This window comes from Mustela erminea, chromosome 8 (assembly GCF_009829155.1).
Source record: "Mustela erminea isolate mMusErm1 chromosome 8, mMusErm1.Pri, whole genome shotgun sequence".
Lineage (NCBI taxonomy): Eukaryota > Metazoa > Chordata > Mammalia > Carnivora > Mustelidae > Mustela > Mustela erminea.
The window spans coordinates 37,278,142-37,291,474 of NC_045621.1; the positions used below are offsets into that span (position 1 = coordinate 37,278,142).

General features: G+C 46.7%; 1 protein-coding gene across 1 annotated transcript in view; it reads right to left on the reverse strand.

Annotated features, from left to right (window-relative positions):
* Window positions 1–12,753, reverse strand: part of PID1 (phosphotyrosine interaction domain containing 1) — a 224,739-nt gene extending 211,986 nt beyond the window's left edge. Inside the window, exon 1 of the mRNA XM_032355064.1 lies at window positions 12,614–12,753. Within this exon, the coding sequence (XP_032210955.1) occupies window positions 12,614–12,643 (30 nt within the window). The 5' untranslated portion in view covers window positions 12,644–12,753. The remainder of the gene's footprint in view (window positions 1–12,613) is intronic.
* Window positions 12,754–13,333: the final 580 nt, after the last annotated feature.

Genomic DNA, 13,333 nt, shown 5'->3' on the forward strand with positions numbered 1-13,333 from the left:
AAGGCTGCAAGAATTCCTGCAGTAAACCAGACTCACTTCGTTTCACCCACTGCTTCCCAGTCCTACTTAAAGACAGAACCCTCTGTAGCAAGACTCATATGAGTAGCTTGCTCTGTGGAACACAGTTTGAGAAACGTCAAAATTCTATTATCCATCTAGCCCTAAGATGCTGCGCAGCTATTCCTAATTCACCCTTTGGAACTGAAACCGGGGAAGGAATGAGGATTTACTGACTCGCCATAACTGCCAGTTACCATGCTAAGTTCTTTGTAGTCTCTACCTCAATGAGTAGTCAAGAGCTAAATGTTATTACCCCCATTTTAAAGTCGAAAAAAATGCAGATCAGAGACCCTGAAGTAACTTCTAATGAGTGAGGCAGCCAAGATTTATATCCATGAACCTGATTAAAAACCCCACAGTCTCTCCCCTCTTCAACAGCCAATATGGGTCAAAGGTAGCCAGATTCGTAGCCTAAAGAAATATCCTCTATTCACTTCCACATTCTCTATTTCCACTTCCGCCAAGCTGCCCATCCTTTGGCTTTGGAACTCCTCTTTTTTTTCCTCTCAAAGTTTTCTAGCTCTTCATCTGAAAAAACCTTATTTTTCCAAAACAGCCAGAAAATCCACCAAAGCATTCAGCACCGCTGAGCACGGGTGAACCTCTGACCCCTTTGCTCAAAAGAATAATGTTTCCATAGGCCAACAGCTACACGGAACGGGCGACCGCTACCTTTTGGGGAGCACCATACGTTCCGTACCAGGGTTGGCGCGAGGTGCCTACGTGACTTCCTCCGCCTTCCACTTCTTCCTCTGTTTTATGCACACATTCCTCACCCCCCACGCCCATCTCCTCAGTGTCTCCTCTCCCTGGCTTTTCTGTATTATCCTGCCCATCTCACGTATTTCATTTCTTTCCTTCACTCCCAAAGTGAAACAGTGAGGAACAGGAGTCTAACATTTTACCTACCATTTTTAGGGGTGACCATAAAGCTTCTTTTGCCAGGGGACTCTGGTTTATGCCTGCTATTCCAGTGAATTACTAATAGTGTCCCCATCACCTCAGCAGGACCTCAGCTGGACAATATACCACATGGTCCCCTTAGATACTTAGTGAACAAAATCTTACATTCTTTGCCCTTCAAAAGAGATTGAGTCAAGTGCCTCCTTGCGGAGAAAAAAAAATGTTTTTAAAACTAGATTAACGTTATTTTTGTGACTGCTTCTCAACAGCATTGTGCTAAGGTTCAATGGCCGTTGGTAAAGTCGCTTTGTGCTAGCTAAAGTTTTGAGTTGCTATACTCATGGGAAAAAGAATTATTTCATAATTAATCCAGACCCTACACCTCTGCTAGGCACGTCACATTCACAAACTGGAATCCAGACCCATTCGTGGCTTTTCATGATATATACTCTGTTTTCCACTGCAGGAGGTGAATATCAAGAAGATGGTCCAGCCAGCCATGGGGTCACAACCCTGGAAAGTCACCCACTCAACAGCACAATCTCCGGAGTCTACTGGCCACTAGGGTTGACCTAGGCCTCAGAGGACTAAGCCATCTGGACAGGTTGGAAAGAAGTCAGAAACAAGCCACCAGGAGCAAGAACAAGGAAGGGGGCAAAATGACAGAAGGAACAACGAGGCACCAACTGGAACCGTCTACCCTTTGGGTGGGATTTCTTCTTTTGCTCAACTACTAGTTTCCCTTAGGACCTTCAAGCAAATTGCCATTGATGAAACATGTCATTTCAAGGACTAAATAAAGGAATGCTTTAAAAGGAGTGAATGGAACTCTAGGAAAAAAATAGATAGTTATTTATATGCTAGGTTAGGATTTTAATTTCCAGTTAAAAGAACATGAAAGCTACTAAGAATTCACTGAAGTGAAGGTAGGAACCATGTTAGTCCCCCAACACCTAACACAGTGCCTGACATACAATGACTCCTTCACATCTCCTTTTTTAAACAGTTATCTAGAAATATATCCAAAACGTAATATACTACGTAATTTCCAAGTTTTGACATATAGATAAGCCCATCAAACCATCACTATAATCAAGATGTTGAGCCTATCCATCACCCCCAAACACGTACTCAAGCCCTTTTCAAATTTTTTCCTCCCATCCGATCCTCAGATCCACTAATCTGCCTTCCATCACCAGTAAGAGCCCCAGTTCAACCACATCCTTGCTGGTGTGTGGTGTGGTTGAAGTCTCTTTAATTTGAGCTATTCTGGAGTTAGGTAGCGATAGCTCACTGTGGTTATAATTTGCATTTTCTCCCTGATTCATGATGTTTAACAGCCTTGTGTGCTTATTTCCTGTCCATACAACTTTTTTGTTCAAATTGTTTGTTGTTTGTTTGTTTGTTTGTTTGTTTTCTAATTGGGTTGTTCAGCTTCTTATTATGAGAGTCCTTTCGATACTCTGGATACAAGTCCTTTCTTACAGATATAGGATTTGCAAGTGTTTTCTCCCAGTCTATGTCTTATCTATTCATTCTCTTGTCAAAATAGCTTAAAGAGCAGGTTTTCATTTTTATAAAATCCCACTTAGTCACATTTTTCTTTTATTGATCACATTTTTGTGATCCTTCTAGGAAATCTGGGCCTGATCCAGAGTAACTTTGGGACGTGATGGCCCTGGTCACTGTCTTGATGTTAGGAATGTTTATACGAATGTACAAAAAGCTACGAAGATTTTCTACTATCTTTGTCTGGAAGTTCCATGGTTTTAAGGTTTTGCATTTAGGCCTGTGATGAATTGTGAGTGAGTTTTTGTATGCCAGATATATGAAGGAAGGATTACAGTTTGGAGTTGGTTATCTTGCATGGGGATATCCCATTATTCCAGCATCATTTGCGGAAAAGACTATCCTTTCTCCAGCAAACTGTGTTCTTTGCACCTTTTCCAGAATTACGCACACTTCTGATCAGAAAGAATTCTCACAAAAGGCCTTCTTTAACAGCTGCTAAAACATAAAAGATGCATACTCCTAGATGTAGCAATCCCAGTGCTACCACTCCATCTAAAGAAATAGAAACACAAGTATGTAAGGACATGCCCGGGGAGTTATAACAGTATTACCTACAGGCCGGAGAACAACAATAGAACACAGACTTGCCCCAGATACGCTCTGATAGAGGAACTCCTGAATAAATTGTGGTCCCACTCTACTGCAAATTCTATAGAGGGAATAAAAGGAATAAGTTGGAGCTAAGTTAGAGTAGTCCCCCCCTTATCCATGAGGAATATGTTCCAACCCCCAGTGGATGTCTGAAACCATTAGCAAACTCTATGCATGTTCTGTTTTTACCTATACATACATACCTGTGATAAACTTTAATTTAGTTAGACACAATAAGAGATTAACAGTAACTGATAATAAAATACAAAAGTTATAACAATATACTGTCACAGAAGTTCAGTGAATGTGGTCTCTCTCTGTCTCTCAAAATATCATATTATACTCATCTTTCTGCTTGTAATAAGGTGAAGGATGTAGGTGTTGTCATGTAAATGATCTGTGAGAAGAAGGGTCATATGTTTTTGGATTGTAGTTGACCGCAAGTAATTGAAACCATGGAAAGCAGAATCATGGAAAGGGGATCACTGTACTGACCAGAAGAGATACCTAAGAAACACTTTGTAAAGTGAAAAAACAAATGCATAGCAATACATATACAATATGATTTTATTATCGAAATATATGAGAAAGACCTAAATGTGCATCTCTATATCTGTATATGTTTGCACAGACCTGGACAAAACTGTGGAAAAATCACAACCATGAGTTTCCTATATGAGTTTCCTTCACGAGTAGAATTGGGAACTGAGAAAGGGACAAGCTTCTGAATATACTTCCCAGCTGATGGATTTGTTACCTTGTCACCCTAAGCAGCTATTATTTCATCATTTCTCAGTCGAATCAAGTATAAAATAGTAGTCATGACACAAAGCAGATATGCCATTCCATTTCACATCCTTACTACCATTTGGGGTGGGGAGTTCCCATTGGTTTTGTTTTTGTTTTTGTTTTTTTGCGTGGTTGGTTCAAGTAGGGAGAAATATACTGGTGCATGGAGAATACTCAAAGGAAAATTCTAAAGTAAGTGTTATAGACTGAACTATGTCTCTCCCAAAATTCATATGCTAAAATCCTAAACCCCAATACCTCAGAATGTACCTTACTTAGAAACAGGCTCATCGCAGATGTCATTAGCTAAGGTGGGATAGGACGAGAGGAGGTTGGGCCCCTGATCCAAGATGGCGGAGGTTGGACCCCTGATCCAAGATGGCGGGTGTCCCTCTAAAAAGACTCACCCAGGGAGAGCTCCGTCTGCAGACTGGCAATGCTGCCACAAGCCAAGGGACAGCTAAGATTTCCAGAAAACCACCAGGAGCGAGGAGGAAGGCATGGAACAGATTCTCCCTCACGGCCTCCGAAGAAACCAACCCTGCCTCTTGGCTTGATTTCAGACCTGCGGCCTCCAGATCTGTGAGACAACAAGTTTCTGTTGCCGACGACGACCAGCCTGTGGTGCTCTGTGATGGCAGTGCTAGGAAGCGAAGGCCGGAAGCTACAGAGATTTTAGGCCCGACAAAAACCAGCCTCCCAATAGCACCAGGGCCCCATGGTTCCAGGGGAATATCCACAGGACACTCAGAAAGGAAATGGTGGGCTCTACAATTCCCCATGGAGGGGGGCCTGTACCCCAGAACATCCCACACACCTGGGAAAAAGCCAGGGGTTCCTGACAGAAAGGCATGAAAGCATGCGGTGGGAAGATAGGGCGATGCCATCTGTGGGTTTATCCTCAGACCCACAACTACGAAGAAGCTGTGAGGAAAGGATCCTTCACAAAGGGATGGTAATGGGGCTGTTCTCACAGAAGGATGACAATCAAGGAGCCACTTGCTCCTGGCAGATCTGCTCTCCCAGCCCTCCCTATCCCCACAGGCCATATTCACTCCTTCCTGAGGAAGACAATGAAAGGTGAGATGGCCTTTTAAAAGGACACAGGCTCTTCCCTGGAAGAGGTGGAAGACCCCAGGGCTGCCTTGCATAGATTCAGGCTCCTTGCTCCCCCCACCCCCCCCAACCGGCTGTTGGAGCCACCAAAGCTGCTGTGGGGAGAAGAGCAGTCGGCCCAGGAAAGCAAGTGTGACGACTTGACTTCTCGTGACATTCACTTTTTGTCTCCAAAGTGAGTTCCGCAATAGAAAGAGGTTCTTCATTAAGATAATTTATACCGTTACCAAGTAAAAAACAAAAACAAACCAAAATATCCAACCAGATGCAAATAATCAACCAGACCATCATCTGGGGCTGCCATGAATAGAATCTCAAGTCAACCCACCGTCATCCCTGTTGGGGAGAGGCGGTCACTGGCGGATCTGCTACCCAGAGACCCTGCCCAGACTCTGACAAGCGGGACTGTTTTGAGGATAAAACCCCAGGCTTCCCTCAGTCTCCGCCTTGCCTGGAAAAGTATCGCTGAGATCCGCCTTAAAGCAAACTATCTTTCACATCCCATAATTTTAATGACCAAAGCTAACTACCTCTTGAAGCACATTTACTATATTTTCCAGAGGCACTCCCTTTAGCAACACAAAACCCGTTTGCCGCCCTTCCTAGGACGTTGACCAGAAGCAGATGAGGGAGAAAGAAGCAGTAATTTAGTTGTTTTATAATGTCTGTTTTCATTTTCTCTGAATCTACTGTAAATAAATTCACACACTCAGTACAAAAAGAGCACACTATAGAGACATGTTCATTTTGTCCCAGTTTATGAAAGTCAGGCATACCTAGGCTTCCAGAAACATAGAGAACGTGATCAAAAGCAATATGGTTTCATGAGCGCGTTAGTTTTCTGTGGCTGTTGTGACAAATTACCACACACGGGGCAGCTTAAAAGAATAGAAATGTATTCTCTCAGAGTTCTGGAGGCTGGAAGTCCCAAATCAAGATGCGGGCAAGGCCACGCTCCCCGCAAAGGCTCAAGGAAGACCCCTCCCTTGATTCTTTCTTCTGGCTTCTGGTGGCTGCCAGCAACCCCTGGCATTCCTTGGCTTGTGGAGAAGCCTAACTTCATTCTCTGACTCTGTCTTCACAAGGCTTTCCTTCCTGTGCCTCCTCTGTGCCTTCAAATCGCTCCTTAGAAGGACACCCATAGGGGCACCTGTGGGTGGCTCAGTGGGTTAAGCCTCTGACTTCGGCTCAGGTCATGATCTCAGGGTCCTGGGATCGAGCCCCACATTGGGCTCTCTACTCAGCAGGGAGCCTGCCTCCCCCTCTCTCTCTGCCTGCCTCTCTGCCTACTTGTGATCTCTGTCAAATAAATAAAATCTTTAAAAAAAAAAAAAAAAAAAAAAGGACACCCGTCACAGGATTTAGGACTCCCCTAGTCCAGAGTGACTCAACTCGATGACCTCCGCACAGACCCTATTTTCAAACAAGGCAAACGTTCCCAGGTAGCAGGGTTAGGACTTCAGCATATATCTGGGGAGTAAGGGAACATGTTGACCCAACTCAACCCAAACAATGAGTAAGACATGGAGACCAGGGTTTGAGTCTGAACCTGGGTCCCTCAGTAACTGTGTCAGTTAGGAAGTTAGGAAGGCCAAGGGGACAAGTAAGGAAAGACCTGATGAGCTTCAACAAGCAGAAGGAGGTAGTGTTCTCGCTGCTGGAATCTCCCTTATCAAGGCAAGACCTCAGTGGCAGCCACTGAGGGAAAAGGAAGAAGCTCCTGGCAATCAGGCATGGGAGAGAAGACCTCAGCAAGATGAGGACCCCAAGGGACACCAGCATGAGGGGAACGAGCTCCCTGAGGCTTTGGAAGCATTGAAATAGGCCAAAGGCACAAAGCCAGTCTGTGTCTGGTTCCTGACGCTGTCCTCTTCCAGTTCGTGGCCTGAGGGCTTGGACCTGGGTAATATGGGGATGCTGTATCACTGGTTGGCAGCTAAACTGGGATCAAAACTGCTTTTTAAGTTAACATAAGATGATAGTAACTAATTCCGCTAGACTCCAAGGACGTCTTTGGACAACGACCTCAACTATGTCTTTGTGCTGTACTTACACAAAGTCTCCGTTGAGATTTGGGCCCAGTGGGAGGGGCGGGGCGGGGGGTGGGGAGAGGTTTGCTGAGTGAAACACACTGCAGTGTTAAGAGCATTTCTGTACTACTTTTGTTTGCTGACCACTAAGGACTCCCGGCACTGTTGCTACTCGCTATTTGTGGCATCGAACAGCCCCGTGGAACAGAGCCTGATTCCCCAGTCTGTCCCGGATGGACTCTTCCAGGACCCAGTAGACAGGATTAATGTAAACAGTAAGGATGGGAGTCCGTGCAAAGGGAGGTGGGAGGGCAGAGCCAATCTGGAACATCAAACAAAATGCAAATGTTGCCTAACATCCCAAGATAACCCAGTACAGTCAACATTAAACAGCCCAATTAGGCAATGGATAACCAGGGGGCAGAGTTGTTTCCAAGGCTGGCATTTTGCAAGTCTCTTGGTGGAGATTTCACTGACAAACTGAGAGAAAGATTCAATGATGTAAGAGAGCATTCTGCTTCTGAAAGACTTCAAAGTCGTGATCACTCCGAGTGTTTTATAAACGATAAAGTCCAAGGCTTTGTACTTACTCATCCAAGAGGAATGAAAAGAATGGTAAAAGCTAGAATCGATTTGGTGAGAAACCTTTGCCTCACTAAGAGTACCTACCACTAATCTCCTGAACTCCCCAACCTCCTTCCTCCCTTCCCCCCAATTTTGGTTCAAATGTGAAAGGACTGCAGACAAGATCAGGCTTGATTACCAGCCTTCAAGGTCTCCCGTTTCGATAAATGTCATGTGCTCCAGATGAAGAGACTCGTCAATGGCAATGGAGAATTTCAGCTAAAGTACGACACAGCAGCTTACTTCCCCCAGAGGTGCGAGCCACCCAAAGAGGGTAGCCCTCGTCGGCACAGGCAACCATCCACTTTCACAAGAAAGACGACAGGCGCCTCTCTGAGCCCCTGGGACCACCCCTGCTATAATTCTAGTTCTTAGGAACCAGAGCACCAGCATGTGTACAGCATCGTCTTCTCCTTTTGCACTACAGACAAGGGGCTAAGAAGTAAGCTCTGAAGACAGACCACCTGGTTCTGATTCCAGCTACGCTCATTTCTAGCTCTCCAACCCTGACCAAATCATTTAATGTCTTTGGCTTTCAGGCTTTTTGTTTTGTTTTGTTTTGTTTTCACTATGAAATGGTGATAAAAGTGGCCATGAAAGATAAATGAACAAGATAATTCAAATAAAACCCCTTAGCACAGTGCCACACACACACACAGCCAGTGCTCCGTAAAAATGGGCTGCTGTCATTACCTTCCTTAATCTGTGTTCCTTTTGCCAATTTGGTCAGCCTGGAAAAGTGTCCTACTTGCCAAAGTCTTCCCTCTGCCTGGCGGGCCTGGTCTAATGGTCTCCAGCTGACATTCTAAAGGGTTCTTCCATCACTTCTCAGGGGTAAATTGCAAGGGGCATAATCATAGAAAAACAAGTCGAGAACGATCCGCCAGGCCACGTCAGGGTGAAATCTACCAGCTAAGCATGGCAGAGAAAGGGCAAGGTGATCCTGGCAGATGAAGTACTCTCACCTAAAATCTCCCAAGTTTTCTCTCCAGTCAAACTTCAGTTTTGTTGACTTGAACCTTTTTGCCAGCCCAGAGCTTCACCAGAAACCAAAGAAAGCAGGATCTGGTTTTCTGGTCTGGGTTCAGGTCATGAGCTCAGGCCCTGCAATGGGCTCTGTGCTCAGCAGAGTCTGCTAGAGATTCTCTCCCTCTGCCTCTCCTGCTCATTCTCTCACTCTCTCCCACCCTCTCCCTCAAATAAATAATAAATCTTAAAAAAAAAAAAAAAAAACCTCATAAGAAAACAGTTACACATTGACTCCACAATGACAATTTTCTAGAACTCGCTTCTCATCCACCTTCCTACTATCACGTTCCACGCCATCCTTGTAAGAACTACACCGCAGGCAAGGATCTGTGGGCCTCCTTTGTCTCAGATTCAGCCTCCATTCATTTTTCGTTTGCTCTCCTCCTTTCCTGGCCTGCAGAAAAATGCATCTGGGAGCTCACTGAAGACAGGCTCTGGGGAGATACACGTTGCTATAGCTAACGTCTCCTCACTCCTGTATGGATGAGTCTGCCATTTCTAATGGATTCTCCTCTGCCCGAGAATTAAGACAATTAGGAAACCCATGCAATTTTTAAAACACCAAGGCCAGAAGTAATCTCATCCCTATGTTAAAAAACAAAAACAACAACAACAACAACAAAAATACAGTGCATAGCCCTTTTCTACTGAAAAGTCCCTTTTAGTTTTCTGAGAAGAGCCTGTTTCAAATCTGCTTCTTGAAAAATTTATAACTCTCCTGAGTCCCTCCAAGAAAAAAGAAAAAAAAAAGTCTACTGTGTAGTACAGAAGGTGAAAAGGGAAGAACTCATATTTATTCATTTTTAAAAGTTGGGGTGGTAATTTAAATCTTCACATCCCTTTTGATCCTATTATATTTTTAATGGCAGAAGCTCCCAAACAGGGCTCGAGTGGGACGCAACAGAAGTTTTAACATTCAGGGGAGCAGATGAACTTGCCGCAGGGTGTGTGACTGAATGAGAAATGATCCAGCTCAGCCCTGCTCGGGGGCAACAGGTCCCTTCGCCCGTGCTGGATTTGGGTCAAGCAGCTATATCTCAAATCAGGAAACATCAGCATCATTTTGTTTGGCAAACAAGTGAGTATTGATAGCGATACTCAAACCCGATCAAAGATGTCATAAAAGGCTGGTTGCCAGCCCCAAATTAGCTAGAGAGTGACTGTCTGACCTGAGCAAGTTTCTGCCACGCTCCCAGGGCCACAGAACCTTTGAAGGGGCATCATCTAGCAGGAACTCATGAAATCGATTAAGAAAAGATGTCACTCTTCTTCCCTTGCCTCTTTTGTTTCCAGGTATTTGTACAATAAATTGGCTCCTGAGTCCTTAGTCCTATTAGGAAGCTCTGGGAATGCTTCCTTGAAGGATTTGCTGCACTCCAGCTCATCTAAATTGAAGTCTTACATTAAAAATTAATGAAGAAAAAAATTAATGAGGTTGTAGGAGAAGGTTAGGATTTGTGTGGGAAGGGTGGGGCTGTAACTTCATTCATGAGGGAAGTTATCATTTATTTCCCCTTTGAACACAATTTTCATCACCATCTCCTGGGCCACAAAATCGGGGCACGATAAAGCATCCCATGGTCCAAGGATTGGGAAACCAACGTTCCTATATGGTGATGCCCTGAGGGCAAAACGGGGAAGAAAAAAATCCCAGACAGCAAACAGAGACTGTGACAAACATAACCACAAGGAATGTAAATAAAATATTATTACACACAGCTCACTCACCACCTCACCCTCAACAACTCCCTCCCCCAGAAACAAGAAGTAAAAGCATACAAATTGTGTGTTTTGAAAGAAGAGTCAAGCTGCTCTTTGGAAAGAAGCCGTGACTATGAAGATTTTTTTTCATTTGGCTCCCTTCTATAATTGCAAGGCTTGAGCCGAACCTTTAAAAGAGAACCGGCTTGTGGACTAATTTAAATGGGGGGGGGGCGGGGTAGGGAGCATGAAATTGAGCCTTGTGTTGGGAGGAACCTTCCAACAGGGATTTGATCTTGTCAGTGATAAGACATGTTTACTTGAGCTTTCAAAAGCCCAAAGCCCGGCTCTTTCAACATGACACTTCAAAATGAAAGAAAGGCATTGCAAGCGCAAACTGTAATAAACCAGACTCGTGCGCAACGCACATGTGTACATTTCACAGGAGAGCCAGGAGGACATTTCTAGTAAAGGAACGATTGCCATGCGGAACGCAAGCCAAAGCTCTCGCCTGCCAAGGGTCACGTGCTCTGCAGCACACAGGAGTCCTTAAATGAAACAGGCCGGGAGAAATAACTTCAAGAGACAAAATCCACAAACTTTGCAGAGGCACAGAGCCCCAGGCCAGAAAAGCCACCTCCAGGAACTCTGGTCTCATCTCTCTAAGGACTTCGGTGAGCTATCCTCCTCATTTGATGGGGGAACCCTCCACCCTGCTCAGTCACCCCTTCCTTTAGAATAGAAGCTATGCCCTGAGCAGAAGGGGGGATTCAAATGCACAACTGGTAACTGGTGTCACTACCAAAATACATTAACTTACCTTTGGCCAGTCATTCAGAGCTTGATGTGATGTTCTCTTACTAGGACCAGGAGGTCAGAGGGTGGTCACCTACCACCTTGTCCCCAAGGCTAAAAGTCCCTATTCTTGTTAGACTAGTCTGTTTGAGACCCTGGGGGGACTGGCTTGGTCTCTCAGGTTCTGTTAATATGAACCCACTCCCTCCAAATCCACAGGCCCAGGGAGGCTAGAAATGGGATTGGGGGGGGGGGGGGTGTTTCTGCTAAATGCAATGCCCTCTGCAGGTAAATCCTCAGGATGAGAACTCCCAGGCAAAGGTTCACCTCTCCCAACATCTAAGGGACAGTCAGCATTCTCCATTGGGAGCTTTCCATTTTCACTGAGAAACCTCCCAAGCCAGCCAGGGCTCCTGGCCTCCACTGTTCTAAGTCTTCAGACCCACTCAGCTTCCAATGGTACTATAATTTACCACTTAAACATTTCTTCAAAGTTTACTATGAAACAATGTGGTTCTGAGCCTGCCAAAAGTTTCACTGCAGGATTCAGGGGATTTTATCCAGCAGAGTAGCTGCCCTCTCTCTTGAGAATGTTTGGGAGCAAAAGACAGTCATCAAACCTTGCAGTCTGGGCAATTCCAGGGTCCCAAGCATCACTGAAGGAGCTCCTTCCCATAAACATCCCTCTTTCTCATTTTGACCCCCTTCCCCACACCCCAGCTTCAGAATCCAAATTAAAGGCAGTCTCTCATTTCAGTAGACAGCACTGAAAAACTTTTGATGGCATGACCCAGAGCCTAAGTATTATTCCTGGCTGAACTTAACTTTTGATTTTCAAAATATGTGGGGGAGCTGAAGTTCAGGGAATATGAAAGGAGAGCATCAACAAATAGGAAAAAAAATAAGTAAAGTAAAGTAAAATAAAAGGCATATCATGACCAAGCCAAAGCAAGTTTGATATTTTCAAATCATACTGGCAAATGGATGCTTTCACAAATCATTTCCTCTGTCTTTCCTGGAGACAAAAAAAAAAAAAAAAAAGAAGAAGAAGAAGAAGGAAAAAAAAAAAAAATCTGGATGCGAAAACCCTAACCCCAGACCAGTAAATCGTGTCAGTGGAATTGCTGGTCAGGAAGTTCAACCTTACATCTAGCAACACGCTCACAAACACCCCATGCCAGAAGTTGTAACGCCCGAAGCGGCGCATTTGTCCATTCATCAGCCCCTCGCCCCCGTCGGGTGCCCGGCGCTGGGGTAAGCTGACAGCATCATGTTCCTACCCACGCGTCTCACACGACCGCTCTGGGTAAATCCCCGACAAGTGGGCAGAGGCGCCCCCTGGGCTCCTCCGGCCGGGCACCTCTTCCTCCAGGCTGGCCCCCGGCTGTGCGTGGGCCCCTTACCTGCAGGCGCTCGGTGGCCGGCTGCCACATCTTCCAGCCCGGGGTTTGGCAGAGGAGACGTTAGCCAGACTCTGGATCGCGCCAGGGGGTAGAGGGGGCGAGGGGCTCCGGTGCCGCTTTACATCTGGGGTCGGCGTCCGCAGGAGGTGCGACCCCGAGCCGGCCGCCGCCGCGGGGTGGGAGCTGGGGGCGCGAGCGGAGGAGGCGGCGCCGCGCTCAGCTGCCGGCAACTTGTGGGCACGGCCGCGCGCCGGCTGTCCTGGCGCAGCAGCGAGAGGACTGCGCAGCTCCGCCCGGGCCCGCGAGCGCACGGCGGCGGCGGCGGCGGCGACCGCTCCCTCCTCCTCCCCCGCCGCCGCCGCCGCCGCCGCCGCCGCGGCCCGGACCTGCGCGCTCTGAGCATGCCCGGGGCTGGCGGCCCCCCCCCCCCCCCACCCGAGAGCCGGCACCCCAAGCCCCCACCCGATAGCCAGCACCCCCAAGCCCCTAGATCCCGGCACCAGAGAGGGGAGGCCAGAGCCGGCGGCCCTAACCCCCAACCCCACCCCGCGGGAGCCCTGGACCGGATGGGGTCCCGGAGAGGGGACAGACTGGCTGGGGAAGGCAGAGCCTGGAAGGGGGCGGAGGGGGGGGGTGTCTCTGGTTGAACAGCGGGGAACTCTGAATTGCCTGTGACCTGCCAGGCGCTGTGCTGCGGGACAGACTTTCCATTCATTCTTC